Below are 14558 nucleotides of genomic sequence, written 5' to 3' on the forward strand. Positions count from 1 at the left end.
CTTGTGTCTGGAAAATATTTTTAGAAACTCTCAAAACACAACAGTGAAACAAAGAGGCAATCCAGTTAGAAAACAGGCAAAAGACACAAACAGATATTTCACTGAAGAGGTTACACAAAAAGAAAATAGACAATTTACATTCCCACATGTAAAAAGGTTCAGCTTCATTAGCCATTAAGGAAATGCAAATTAAAACCACAATGAGAGGGACTTCGCTGGCAGCCAGTGGTTAAGACTCTAACCATCCAATGCAGGGGGCCCAGGTTCCATCCCTGGTTGGGAAACTAGATCCTGCATGGCACAGCTAAGACCTGGTACAGTCAAATAAATAACTAACTTTTTAAAGACCACAATAAGCACTACACACCTATCAAAATGTCAAAAATCTGAAATGTAATAAACCACATGCCAGCTTGAAGGTGAAGAAACTGGACCACACATATATTCCTGACAGGAGTGTAAAACAGGACAACCACCCTGGAAAATACTTTGTCAGTCTCCTCTAAAACTAACTATATATGTACCGTGTGTATGTGCTCAGACCCTGAGTTCTGTCTGACCCTTTACAACCCTCTGGACTGCAGCCCGCCAGGCTCCTCTGTCCATGAGATTCTCCAGGCAAGAATATTTGAGTGGGTAGCCATTTCCTCCTCCAGGGGACCTTCCCAACCCAGGGATCAAACCCATGTCCCCTACATTGCAGGCAGATTATTTATCTCTGAGATATCAGGAAAACCCTTTATGTATCATATGACTAGGAACTGCGCTCCAGGTATTTATCACAGAAGTGAAAACTTATGTTCACCAAATACATATACAAGGAGGTTCTGAGCAGCTGCATGCCTAATAGGCAAAAGCTAGAAACAACCCAGATGTACTTCCATAGGTATATCCATACCATGGAACACTACTCAGCAGTGAAAAGGAATGAACAGCTGATACAATAACTTGGAAGAATTGCCAGGAAATTATGCTGAGTGAAAAAACCCAATCCTCAAAGATTACATACTATAATGACTCCATTTATATTTTTTTAAATTGAAGTATAGTTGATTTACAATGTTGTGCTTCAGGTGTATAGCAAAGTGATTAAGCTATACACACACATACATGTATGTATATTCTTTTTCAGATTATAAAAAATTTTATATTATAAAATATAAAATATTGTATACTTCCCTTACTAATTGTTGTTTATATATTTTATATATAGTAGTATGTGTTAATTCCAAACTCCTACTAATTTATGCCCCCCTGCTTTGATAACCATAAATTTGTTTTCTATGTCTGTGAGTCTGTTTCTGTTTCATAAATAAGTTCATTTGTATCATCTTTTCTCGGAGAAGGCAATGACACCCCACTCCAGTACTCTTGCCTGGAAAATCCCATGGATGGAGGAGCCTGGAAGGCTGCAGTCCATGGGGTCGCTGAAGGTCAGACACGACTAAGCGACATCACTTTGACTTTTCACTTTCATGCATTGGAGAAGGAAATGGCAACCCACTCCAGTGTTCTTGCCTGGAGAATCCCAGGGATGGGGTCGCACAGAATTCCACATGTGATATATTTGCCTTTTTCTGTCTGGTTTTACTTAGTATGATAATTTCTAGGTCCGTCCATGTTGCTGCAAATGGCATTATTTCATTCTTTTTTATGGTTGAATAATATTCGTGTGTGTGTGTGTGTGTGTGTGTGTGTATACACTATATCCTCTTTATCTGTTCATCTGTCAATGGTTGCTTCCATGCTTGTAAATAGTGCTGCTATGAACACTGGGGTATATGTATCTTTTTGAATTAAGAGTTTTCATCTTTTCCATATATATGCCCAGGACTGGGATTGCTGGATTGTATGATGACTCTAGTTTTAGTTTTTAAAGGGACCTTGACACTGTTCTCCGCAGTGACTGCATCAATTTACATTCCCACCAACAGTACATGAGTGTTCCGTTTTCTCCACACCCTCTCCAGCATTTGTTATTTGTAGACTTTTTGATGATGGCATTCTGACTGGTGTGAGGTGGTATTTCACTATAGTTTTGATTTGCATTTCTCTAACAATTAGTGAAATTGACCATCTTTTCGTGTTCCTTTTCCTGTGCCTGTTGGCCATCTGTATGTCCATCATGTAACATTTTGAATGGAGGTCAGAGCAGCTGTTGCCAGGGGTGAGGGAAAGGAGGGAAGGGGGAAGGAAATGGGTATATCCAGGATTCCTAGAATTTGGAAGTTCATAGACAAGTGAAATTCCTATATAAAAAAAAAAAATGGAGAAAATTTCCCAAAATACAAAATGCTCATATCCATAGACTCTACAACTCCATGTCTAGGAACTTACAGACAGACTGATACAAGTGCAGGAAGATGTCTGAACAAAGATGATACACTGAACTACAGTGTATGTGTGAGGTCAAACGCTAAAGAGCCCCTAAATGTCCATCCAGAGGAGACTGTGAAATCAAGGCTGGTCTATCCCATCAGCAGAGAGCTCTGCTCGTTATAAAGGAGGGACTGACAAGAGAAGCCTCCAAGATACACTGTTACATAAAAAAATAACGTACTATGATCTCGTTGGTGGAAAACTCCTGCTATGAACACTGATACAAGCACAGACAAGTTCTGAAAGGCTACACAAGACACAGTTAAAATGACGGTCTATATACACGTATAACTGATTCACTTTACTGAATAGCAGAAACACAACATTGTAAATCAACTATACTCCAGTTGTGTGTGTGTGTGTGTGTGTGTGTGCGTGCGCGCGCACTCAGTCATGTCCGACTCTTTTCGACCCTATGGACTGTAGCCCTCCAGGCTCCTCTGTCCACGGGATCTTCAGGCAAGAATACTGGAGTGGGTTGCCATGCCATCCTCCTCCAGGGAATCTTCCTGACCCAGGGATCAAACCCACATCTCCTGCATCTTCCTGAATTGGCAGGCAGATTCTTTACCACTGAGCCACCTGGGAAACCCAATACTCCAATAAAAATTATTAAAAAAAAAAAAAAAAGTGTTTCTGGACAGTGGCTGGACAGTTAGAGGGGGAGAGAGACTTTCTTTTCAATTTATTTTCTAATTTCATCATGATGTATCCTAAGCATCCAGAAGTGTGCCAGGCACATAAGGGGTGCTTAGTTTGCATTACTTAAAATGTGAAAATAAAAAAATTATTTTTATAATTTAAGAATATTTAAGAAATTTGAGGGAGGCAAATTGGAAAGACTGCCAACTTTTCATATAGCGCAAGAAGGATGCTACAACAGCAGTAGCAGCAACAGTTAGCATTTTGTTTTATGATTATCTCATTAAAAAATGGAATTTTTAATGAAAAAGGGCAAGTTGCAGAATAAGAGATAATTCTTCGAATGTAGTAAGTTTCATTTTATGAAAATCTTACTCATTTTTTTTTCTTACTTCACTGCAGAGTAGTGTTTGGGGGCGTCTTTTGTTTTATTTTTTTAAATCTTTGCCCCAGAGAGCTACATGGAACTCCAGCAAGGTACCTGGTTAACAGAGAGGGAAGTTCAAGGGGAAGTGACCTTCCCAAGGTCACACAGGGATTGGTGAACTACAGACCCTCAGACATGGCAGGGAGCCAAGAGCTCGTCTTCTTTGACTCCCATTCCCAACTCTATACCTGAATCCTGCCCCACCCCCTAGCCCTCTCCCAGCCCCTATTCCGGGAGGACCTTTACCTGGCTGTTGATGTTGTTGTTGTTTCCAAACACCAGCAAGCCCCCGATGAAGGCAGACACGAATGAGTGTGCCTGGTAGGTCTCACCCTGGATGTGGGACTGCAGGGCGCAGAGTCCCTTGTAGAAGAACACAAACCTGGCCAGGTTCCAGGAGTGGGTGTATGTGGCCTGCAGGATGGCGCGCAGCTTCTCCCAGAGGCTGCATAGACACAGGGAGCCGCCGTGAGTGCAGGCCCCGCCGCTCCGGGGGCATCCACCCACCTGGCATGCAAAACCAGCCCAGGCAAGGAGCCCACAGGCCAGCGCTCATTCAACCCCAGGCCTCTGCCCTCCATGCCCTGAGGGCTGCTCCCTCCCTGGATACAGGCTTTGACTTCACGCCATCTCCTCGAAGAGGTCTTCCCTGACTACCCCACCACCTTCTTCAAGAGGTCTTCCCTGACTACCCCACATGTAAGAATGCCCATTGTATTCTGTTCCCTTATCCGACTTTTCTTTTCCTTCAGAGCTCGTATCACCATCTGACATTTACATGCTTGTTTATTATTTCCCCCCACTCCCACCCCATCCCAGTGGAAGCTACCAGACAGTGGTATCTATACCTCACTCATTCATCCTAAGTGCCCAGAGCATGGCCTGGCACACAGCAGATGCTCAATACATTTGTTTCTGGAGTGAACATGTGAAGAAATGAATGAGTGAATGAGCGAGTACATACTATGTGCTGGATCTGAGGATATGATTCTGAGAAAAAATAGATCTGCTTGCTGCCCTCACAAGGTTTATGATCTAGTGGAAGAGGGAATTATGAAATGAATAATCACAAACCAAAGGTCAAACTTTGACCCTGACAAGCAATGATGCCAGGATGTGAAGGATGAGGAGTCCATGAGGTCAAGAGGGGAGAGGAGGTGTACTGGGATCAACACGAGCAGAGGCCCTGAGGAGGGACAGAGAGTGGGGAGTAAATGAACAAAGAGAGGTCATTAAGGCCTGAGCAGAAAATGTGTGAGGCAAAGGCTGTGAGGGATAGGTGGGACTATGGTAAGATGCATCTTAAAAAAAAAAAAATTCATTTATTTTTGGCTGGACTGGGTCTTCGTTGCTGCTCGAGGGCTTTATCTAGTTGCAGAGCCAGGGCTGCTCTCTAGTTGCAGTGGGTTCTCTTGTTGGGGAGCACGCACTCTAGGTGTGTGGGCTCAGTAGTTCCTGCACACAGACTTAGTTGCTCCAAGGCATGCGGAGTCTTCCCAGAGCAGGGACTGAACCCATGTCCCCCACATTGGCAGGCAAATTCTTAAAACACCGGGCCGCCAAGCAAGTCCTAAGCTTTGTCTTTATCTTGAGAGAAGTGAACCTTTAAGTAAGGCACGTGGTTTGACTTATCTTTTCACAATCACCAGGGGGCAGTGAGGAGAGCCAAGGAGAGGAACTGCGTGTGCTCTGGGAGACCAATTCAGGCCCAGCAACCGCATGCAGCCTCGAGGCCGGAGGAGGGCCTTGAAGTGTGTCAGCTGGGGCCTGGGAAGTCTGCCAGGCGAGGGGGGGACAGCTAGGAGTCAGCGAGGTCTCACCCCACAGGAACACGGGCCCACCACTGCCAGTTCTAAGGCAAGCTACATTTCCCACTCCCCAAGCGTAGGCACTAATACTGCCTTAATATGTTTCTAGAATCTGAACACTTGTCACCTCTATGCCACCATCAAGGCCACCAAAGCTGCTCAGCTGGATTATTGGCACTGCCTCCTACTTTACACCTATTTCTCCCCTTGACCCCTAGCAGCAAACACTTCACTTCCTCACTATTAAATTTAAGTCAAATAGTAGCATGTCCCTATACAGATTCTTACAACAATTTCCTGTTCCATTTAGAGGAAACACCAGAGGGGTGGGAGGAAGGTTCAAGAGGGAGGAGAGATATACATGTGTATATAACACACATATATATACACACATACATATATAGTATATGCTCAATAAATCTAAGTATATATACATACATATATATATTTATGGCTAATTAGCATTGTTGTGTGTCAGAAACCACAACATTGTAAAGTAATTATCTTCCAATTAAAAATTTAGAAAATTAAACAAAAAGAAGAGGAAAAGCCAAACTCTTCTCTTTGACCTAATCCTGAACAGGATGGGCCCCAGTTACCCCCATAATATTCCTCTGTTTGTTCTCTCCCCTGCAATCCCTGTGCTCCAGCCTCCTCAAACTCACCAGGTATGATCACCCCTCAGGGCCTTTGCACAGGCTGCTCCCTTGGTATGAAACACTCCTTCCCTTGTTACCCACGTGGCCAACTCTTCCATCTCCTTCAAGTCTCTACTTAAATGTCACTTTCTCAATGAGCCCTTCCCTATTTAGCTCTGCACCCTGCCCTTCCCCCAGCACTCTGTATCCCCTTTCCCTGCTCTACATTTTCTTTCCTACAGCCCATATAATATAATATTCTAACCTCCCACATACTTTTTTAATTTATTATGTTTATTTTCTGCTACGCCTTGCTAAAATGTCAGCTGTACGAGGGAAGGGATCATTCTCTGCTGTATCCCCAGCACCTAAAGACAGTGTCTGGCACATATTAGATGCTCAATAAATATTTACTGAAGGAATGAATGAGTTTAATTAAAAATAATAATAATCTGGAGGACAAAAACTAAAACAAAAATAAATTTTAAAAGGAAAAATACATAAAGAAATCTTCACGACCTGGATTTGAGCAGCAGGCAGTCCGTGTATGATTCTTATAAACTCCAGGTGAAGCTAGATACATTAAAAACTAAAACACAAGGTGATTTCTGAGAAGTGCCTTGAGGGAAGTTATGGAAGATCAGAGAAAGGCCAAGAAGTTTGAACAAGGAAACAAAGTAGGTCATGGAGAGTTTTCCTGAGAAAGGGATCCTCAGAGAACTGGTGTGGGTTGCTAGGAAGGAATAAAGATGGGGTAGAAGAGGAAAGGGGATTCCCGGTGTGTGTGTGTGGGTACTGCATGAGAAATGTAAAGAGGTGGAACCACCTGCTGCACATGAATGAATGGCAGCGAGTCTTGGTGCCAAGAGCTCCCCAGGGTGGGCGTTGGAGAGAAGAGGGAATGTCCCTGAGGTCAGACTGCAGGGGGCCTTGAATGCCACACCTGGAAGCTGGCTTCTCTGGGGAACAGCAAGGAGCCAGGAGCTGGTGAATTTTCAAGATGGGATAACAGAATCAGACTTGTACTCTAGGAGATGGTGGTGTGGGCAGGTTGGACCCAACCTGGAGGCTACTGCACCAGTAGTCCTGGCACAATCTTGCCCAGTTTGAGGGGTGTGCAGAGGGGACAGGTACCTGCCACTCCGGAAAAGAAAGGTCATGACCAGCGCGTGAGGGGCCCGGATTTTGGCTCCATAGCTGTAGAAACAAAAGAAAATGGTTATTAAGGCACCACTGCACCACTGTTTCTTTCTGAGCTCTCTCTTTGACTCCCTGTGCCCCCTCCTCCCCCTCCCTAATCCTAATATCATTTCGGGAGGGAACCTAACACTGGCTTTTGAGTTAGATCTGGGTTCCCAGTGGGTCATACAAAGTAAATAGTATCTGGTACCAAAGCCTTGCCCTGTTTTGCTCTATGCTGCTGCTGCTGCTGCCAAGTCACTTCAGTTGTGTCCGATTCTGTGCGACCCCATAGACGGCAGCCCACCAGGCTCCCCCGTCCCTGGGATTCTCCAGGCAAGAACACTGGAGTGGGTTGCCATTTCCTTCTCCAATGCAGGAAAGTGAAAAGTCAAAGTGAAGTCACTCAGTCGTGTCCAACTCTCAGCGACCCCATGGACTGCAGCCTACCAGGCTCCTCCATCCATGGGATTTTCCAGGTAAGAGTACTGGAGTGGGGTGCCATTGCCTTCTCCAGTTTTGCTCTATAAACTTGGGTAAATCACTGAATGTCTCTGAGTCTCCCTTCTCCCTTCAGTAAAAAGTATTGCCTGTTTCAGAGTTGTTTCTGGCAGTTAAGGACCTAGCCACATGTAAAAGTTCCTCATTCAACCAGTACTAATGTCGCTACCTGTCTTTTTTTTCTTTATTGGACTTGCCCTCGCTCCACCAAGTTCTCCAGCTGTCTGGCCCTGACCTTTCCAGGCTACGAGGTCTAACAACCTTTGACAGTCTCCTTCAGACAATGGTCATGAGCCCCATATTGCTGTCATATGAGTATCTGTCAGGCTTGTTCCCCCCCCACAAAGTATTTATTTATGTCTGTATTCATTTTGGCTGCACTGGGTTGTAGTTGCGGCATGGGGAGTCTAGTTCCCAGACCAGGGGTCAAACCCAGGCCCGCTGCATTGGGAGCATGCAGTCTTAGCCACTGGACTGCTAGGCAGGTCCTTGTGAGGCTTGTTTGAAGCAGCAAAAGACTGGGAGCAAACCTGTGTCCATCCACAGGGGGCTACTAGGTAAACACATAACGGACCCATGGCAACCAGTGGAATACACAGAGCTGTACATGAACCAGGAAGCTCTAGGTATGCTGTAGGCTTGGTTAAAGCAAGGTGTGTAAACTTCTAAAAGGGTCTAACTTTTTATGCCTTTTGTGCATATGCTATCTAACTTTTTAAAAAATCAAAAAGTGTGATCAACTGACAGCAGTGTTACTGTATGTGGCGGCCAGGCTGAACGGCTTATTTGCTCGCGGCCTAGCAGTGGGTGGGCAGGACCCTCCTCTGGCCCCTAGCAAGTTCTCTGCCCCGCCTTCTCCAAAGGCATGTCTTCTTACCCTGAATAAAGACGCCATTGGCCTCCAGCTGGCCAAGGTGAATAGGACCCTGCCTTATACCTCAGACAGGAATGGAACAATGCCCCCAACTGCCTACATGTGCCTGGCCCCCTTCCCAAACTACTCAGACTCTGGTGGGAGCCAGTTACTGCCACTCACAAGATCTCTCTGTGTCCTGAAACATGGAATGCTCTGGATTAAAAAGGACTGAAAGAACATGACAGGGACTTCCCCAGCGGTCCAGTGATTAAGACTCTGTGCTTCCACTGCAGCAGGTGAAGTTTCGACTCCTGGGTGGAGAACTAAGATCACGTGCCATGTGGTGTGGCAAAAACAAAACAAAACAAAATCGTCATGACCAAGGAAACTTCAGAGCAGCTCTGAACACAGACCTTCAGTCCTCTTCCATGTAAAAGAGGAATTAAATAAATAAAGGACCATGACAGATGCAGTATGATATCCTGGGAGATCCTTATTTAGACTATCTTGCTATAGAGGGCATTTAGGGGACAACTGGGACAATATGTCTATTGACTAGACAGCAGTCAACATTACAGGATTATGATTAATTTCTTTTTTAATTAAAAAAATTTTATACACCTACATTTTTGTTCTTTTAAAAAAAAATTTTTTTAATTTATTTTTGGCTGTCCTGGGTCTTTGTTGCTGCGTGGGCTTCTCATTGCAGCGGCTTCTCCTGTTGCAGAGCATGGGCTCTGGGGCATGTGGGCTCAGTAGTTACATTTCCTGGCTGTAGGGCACAGGCTCAATGGTTGCGGCTCATGGGCTTAGTTACACCGCAACATGTGGGATCTTCCCGGACCAGGAATCGAACCTGTGTCTGCTGCACTGGCAGGTAGATTCGTTACCACTGAGCTATGAATTTTCCTCTCTGAGCCATGGTCTTCTCATCCAGAAAATGTGTACGATGGCAATTCCTCCTTTATACACTTATTCATTCAGTTAATATTTAAAAGCCTACTTATACTAAGGAACAAAACAGATAAAAATTTCTGTCCCCATGAAGCTCGTTTTCTAGTGAGAGACAGAGTAGAAAATAACGGATGCGTAAGTGAATACTTAAGTGTCAGGTGGTGATAAGGACTGCAGAGGAAAAGTCAGTAGGAAAGGAGGTGGAAGTTCAGAGATAGCCTCATTGAGGTGACAATCAGAAGCCTGAAGGTGAAGGAGTGAGCCAGGCAGACATCCATGCCACTATAACAATGATTACAGCACCCAACAGTTATATACATATCAGGCGCTATGCTGAGCATTTCACACATATTGACTCAATCCTCTCGACAGTATGATGAAAGTCAAAATGTTCGTTGTTCAGTCTGTCCTCTGTCCATGGTATTATCCAGGCAACAATAATGAAGTGGGTTGCCATTTCCTTCTCCAGGGGATATTCCCAACCCAGGGATCGCACCTGGGTCTCCTGCATTGCAGGCAGATTCTTTACCTTCTGGGCCACCAGGAAGGCCTGACAGTAAGATATTGAGAGGGTAACAGGCAGGAAGGCCAGGGGTCTCCAAATGGAGGAAACAGACTACAAGTGTCAGACATTTTTTATCTCTCTCTTAAGCGGCTGCTGCTGCTGCTGCTAAGTCACTTCAGTCCTATCCGACTCTGTGCGACCCCATAGACGACAGCCCACCAGGCTCCGCCGTCCCTGGGATTCTCCAGGCAAGAACACTGGAGTGGGTTGCCATTGCCTTCTCCAATGCATGAAAGTGAAAAGTGAAAGTGAGGTCGCTCAGTCATGTCTGCAACTCTTCGCGACCCCATGGATTGTAGCCTACCAGGCTTTTCCATCCATGGGATTTTCCAGGCAAGAGTACCGGAGTGGGGTGCCATGGCCTTCTCCCTCTTAAGCGGCAGGAGGAAACAACAAGTGTTAGATTTTTTTCCCCTTCTCTATACAAATTTAAAAAGAGGTTTCTTTTAAAATTTTGTTGCCATGACAACACCTGGTTCCACCAGAACTTAACTTTTCTCAAACCTTGATCTAACCAATCCGGTTTTTCTTATGGAAATGTTTGTCTTAAGCTATATTAATGAACTATGTATTTACCCTGGACTCTCTCGTATAAAGAAATAGCAACCCACTCCAGTGTTCTTGCCTGGAGAATCCCAGGGACAGAGGAGCCTGGTAGGCTACAATCCATGGGATTGCTAAGAGTCGGAGATGACTGAGTGACTACACTTTCACTTTTCACTTTCATGCCTTGGAGAAGGAAATGGCAACCCACTCCAGTGTTCTTGCCTGGAGAATCCCAGGAATGGGGGAGCTACTGAAGTGACTCAGCAGCAGCAGCAGCTCTCTTCCTAGGTTCTGAGTCTTAGATGGAACCGACTTGACAAACCAGTATGTTTTACTCAAGCAAATGTTCTCTTAAGCTATGTTAATGAGACTGTATTTGGTTAGAAACCTCCCGTTCAAGATTCATGTCAATCATTTTATGGCCCGGGACAACTCACCTTGTGCCAATGTTATCGCAAAATGCATGTTGTGGGTGAGGGGCCTGGTGCCAGTCTCTGAGTTTTGAGACATTTCCTTTCTCTAATTAGCAGACTGCTAGTAGCTACATAACATCGAACTAAAGACTAGCAGGCGGGCACTCTTTCTGCTGATGTCTATGTCAGAAGCTTTCTCTAATTCTTTTATACTTTAATAAAACTTTATTACACAAAAGCTTAAGTGATCAAGCCTGTCACTGGCCCGGGATTGAATTCCTCTCCTCCGGAGGCCAAGAATCCTGGCGTCTTTCATGGCTCAGCAACAATCTTTCAATATAAGTACTATTATCAGCCCCATTTTATAAAAATTGAGGCTTAGAGAGCCTAAATGAGTTGTACAAGATCATGCAGGTAAGGGGCACCAGTACTCAAACTGAGGTGATCACATCCACACCACCATGTCATGCTACCACTAAAATGTCAACTCCAAGAACGCGCAGATTTTTGTTCCCTTTGTTTTTTGATGCTTCCCCAGTTCTGGCACTGTAGGCTCTCAATAAATGATAGCATTTATGCATAAAGTTTAAAGGAAACTGAGTTCCCCTCCTGATGCCAGCCAGAGGAAATGTCCTCCTGTTCTGCAGGTTTGATGGCCAAATTGTAATGTTTGCTTGGCAAATACTTGCAGCTTCAGTTACAATGGTCACACCTGCGGCTTATCAGAAAAGGACTTAGCAGTAGAATCTTACAAAAGAAAGAGAAGCGGGATGAAACAAAGTCCGGGGCAGCTTAATGGGCGGAGCATAGAGAGGCAGAGCCGCAGGCTTGCTAGAAGGCAGAGTCCAGTTTCCCACTGTGCAGATGGAACTGCGGAAGCCAGATAGGCCCAAGGGCACACAGCAGCGGGAGGGGGAAAACTGGACCCAAATGAAGGGATACAGGGTCTGGCATGGGAAATAGTCAAGGCAATAGGACCAGGCTGCAAAGCATGGAGTACCTAGAAACAGCGTAGTTAGAGCCCCGGCTCAGAAGGCGCACGGAACCCAAAATCCAGCGCCCACTGCGCCGACAGTGGACACCAAGACCTAGAGACACACTAGGGCTGCTCAAGGGCGCACAACGCAGCGGCGCCAGTAGCAGAGCCCGCTTCTCCAACCTCACCAGACCGATCCTTCAGCCCCTGCCCAGCCCGAAGACCCCACTCACACTGCCCCGTTCCGGAAGCCCTTAAGCATGGCCAGTGCTGCGTGGTAGCGGCGCTTGCGCAATAGTGTGTTGACCGCAAAGAGCAAAGTCCTCAGCTGCGGTGGGGCGGCCATAATGGTGGCGTCGCTGGGGGTGGTGGGCACGGAGCAGGACGTGACTAACCGACTGAACTGATCTGAACAAGTAGGGCTGGAGCTGCCGGATGGTGCCGGACATTGCAGCCGCGTTTTTGAGCCCATAGGATGTGTCTGCTGTCACTCATACGAGCAGGGCCGATCACAGAGCTCACTTAACTCACCAGCGGAATGGGACGCACGCACTCTCCCGAAGAGCGGTCTGATTGGAAGAGAGGGAAAGCTCGTAGCCAATTACAATGGGCTCCGTCCATTTCGACAGCAAAAGGTAAGAAACGTATTCCTGAATTTGTCCAATCAGAAAGCAATATCCCTGGGACTTAGAAGAGGTGTTGTCACCTGTGAGGTTGGAAGTTTTTTGAAAGAGGAGCCGCCCTCGGGAGAGTAGGAATGGCGACACAGGGAGGAGCCAGGCCTTAACTCTACACAGGACGATTCTGATCGGTAAACATGGACTACCGATCTTCTCAGACCAGAAACCACTTGGCACCTTTACCTTTTTGGTTTCCATATGTTCTTAAAAACCAAACATTTTCTCATGGTCCGCAGAAGACTGTATGATCTGGCCCCTGTTTTCCTCTCTAATCTTACACCTCCACTCTCCCTTTGTCCCTCTCAGTCACTTCTCTTCAGCGAAACTAGCCGCCTGGCTGTTCCTTGACCTTGACACTCCTGCCTGAGCGCTTTTGCCTTTCTTAATCTCCCTGTTTCCTATACATCACCCCAAGTTCTTCCCATAGCTAACTCCTTCTCAACGTTCAGGCTTCAGCTCAAATGCCATCTCTTCAGAGAGGTCTTCCTAGATATCTCAGAACATTGAGGGGTGACATTTATGTATGATGTCACTGTGTGGATAATCACGATGGTGTGATCACTCATCTAGAGCCAGACATCCTGGAATGTGAAGTCAAGTGGGCCTTAGAAAGCATCACTACAAACAAAGCTAGTGGAGGTGATGGAATTCCAGTTGAGCTGTTTCAAATCCTGAAAGATGATGCTGTGAAGGTGCTGCACTCAATTTGCCAGCAAATTTGGAAAACTCAGCAGTGGCCACAGGACTGGAAAAGGTCAGTTTTCATTCCAATCCCAAAGAAAGGCAATGCCAAAGAATGCTCAAACTACTGCACAATTGCACTCATCTCACATGCTAGTAAAGTAATGGTCAAAATTCTCCAAGCCAGGCTTCAGCAATACGTGAACCGTGAACTTCCTGATGTTCAAGCTGGTTTTAGAAAAGGCAGAGGAACCAGAGATCAAGTTACCAACATCCGCTGGATCATGGAAAAAGCAAGAGAGTTCCAGAAAAACATCTATTTCTGCTTTATTGACTATGCCAAAGCCTTTGACTGTGTGGATCACAATAAACTGTGGAAAATTCTGAAAGAGATGCGAATACCAGACCACCTGACCTGCCTCTTGAGAAATCTGTATGCAGGCCAGGAAGCAACAGTGAGAACTGGACATGGAAAAACAGACTGGTTCCAAATAGGAAAAGGAGTACGTCAAGGCTGTAAATTGTCACCCTGCTTATTTAACTTCTATGCAGAGTACATCATGAGAAATGCTGGACTGGAAGAAACACAAGCTGGAATCAAGACTGCCGGGAGAAGTATCACTAACCTCAGATATGCAGATGACACCACCATTATGGCAGAAGGTGAAGAGGAACTAAAAAGCCTCTTGATGAAAGTGAAAGAGGAGAGTGAAAAAGTTGGCTTAAAGCTCAACATTCAGAAAATGAAGATCATGGCATCTGGTCCCATCACTTCATGGGAAGTAGATGGGGAAACAATAGAAACAGTGTCAGACTTTATTTTTTTGGGCTCCAAAATCACTGCAGATGGTGACTGCAGCCATGAAATTAAAAGGTGCTTACTCCTTGGAAGAAAAGTTATGACCAACCTAGATAGCATATTCAAAAGCAAAAAGCAGAGACATTACTTTGCCGACTAAGGTCCGTCTAGTCAAGGCTATGGTTTTTCTAGTGGTCATGTATGGATGTGAGAGTTCGACTGTGAAGAAGGCTGAGCGCCGAAGAATTGATGCTTTTGAAGTGTGGTGTTGGAGAAGACTCTTGAGAGTCCCTTGGACTGCAAGGAGATCCAACTAGTCCATTCTGAAGGAGATCAGCCCTGAGATTTCTTTGGAAGGAATGATGCTAAAGCTGAAACTCCAGTACTTTGGCCACCTCATGAGAAGAGTTTACTCATTGGAAAAGACTCTGATGCTGGAAGGGATTGGGGGCAGGAGAAGAAGGGGATGACAGAGGATGAGATGGCTGGATGGCATCACTGACTCGATGGGCAT

General features: G+C 45.5%; 1 protein-coding gene across 4 annotated transcripts in view; it reads right to left on the minus strand.

The window, feature by feature from the left end:
* Window positions 1–12241, minus strand: part of PXMP4 (peroxisomal membrane protein 4) — a 31341-nt gene extending 19100 nt beyond the window's left edge. For 3 of the 4 annotated variants that reach the window (XR_011145928.1, XR_011145927.1, XM_068986900.1), the window contains exons 1-3: window positions 12118–12241; window positions 7029–7091; window positions 3695–3893 (exon numbers count right to left, since the gene is read on the minus strand). Coding sequence is in view for 2 of the 4 variants with exons in the window: in XM_068986900.1 (XP_068843001.1) it covers window positions 3695–3893; window positions 7029–7091; window positions 12118–12230 (375 nt within the window). In the remaining 2 variants the exon portion in view is untranslated. The remainder of the gene's footprint in view (window positions 1–3694; window positions 3894–7028; window positions 7092–12117) is intronic. The other variant, XM_068986901.1, reaches the window with a different exon arrangement.
* Between the last annotated feature and the right edge of the window lie 2317 nt (window positions 12242–14558).

Source organism: Capricornis sumatraensis, chromosome 15, assembly GCF_032405125.1.
Source record: "Capricornis sumatraensis isolate serow.1 chromosome 15, serow.2, whole genome shotgun sequence".
Lineage (NCBI taxonomy): Eukaryota > Metazoa > Chordata > Mammalia > Artiodactyla > Bovidae > Capricornis > Capricornis sumatraensis.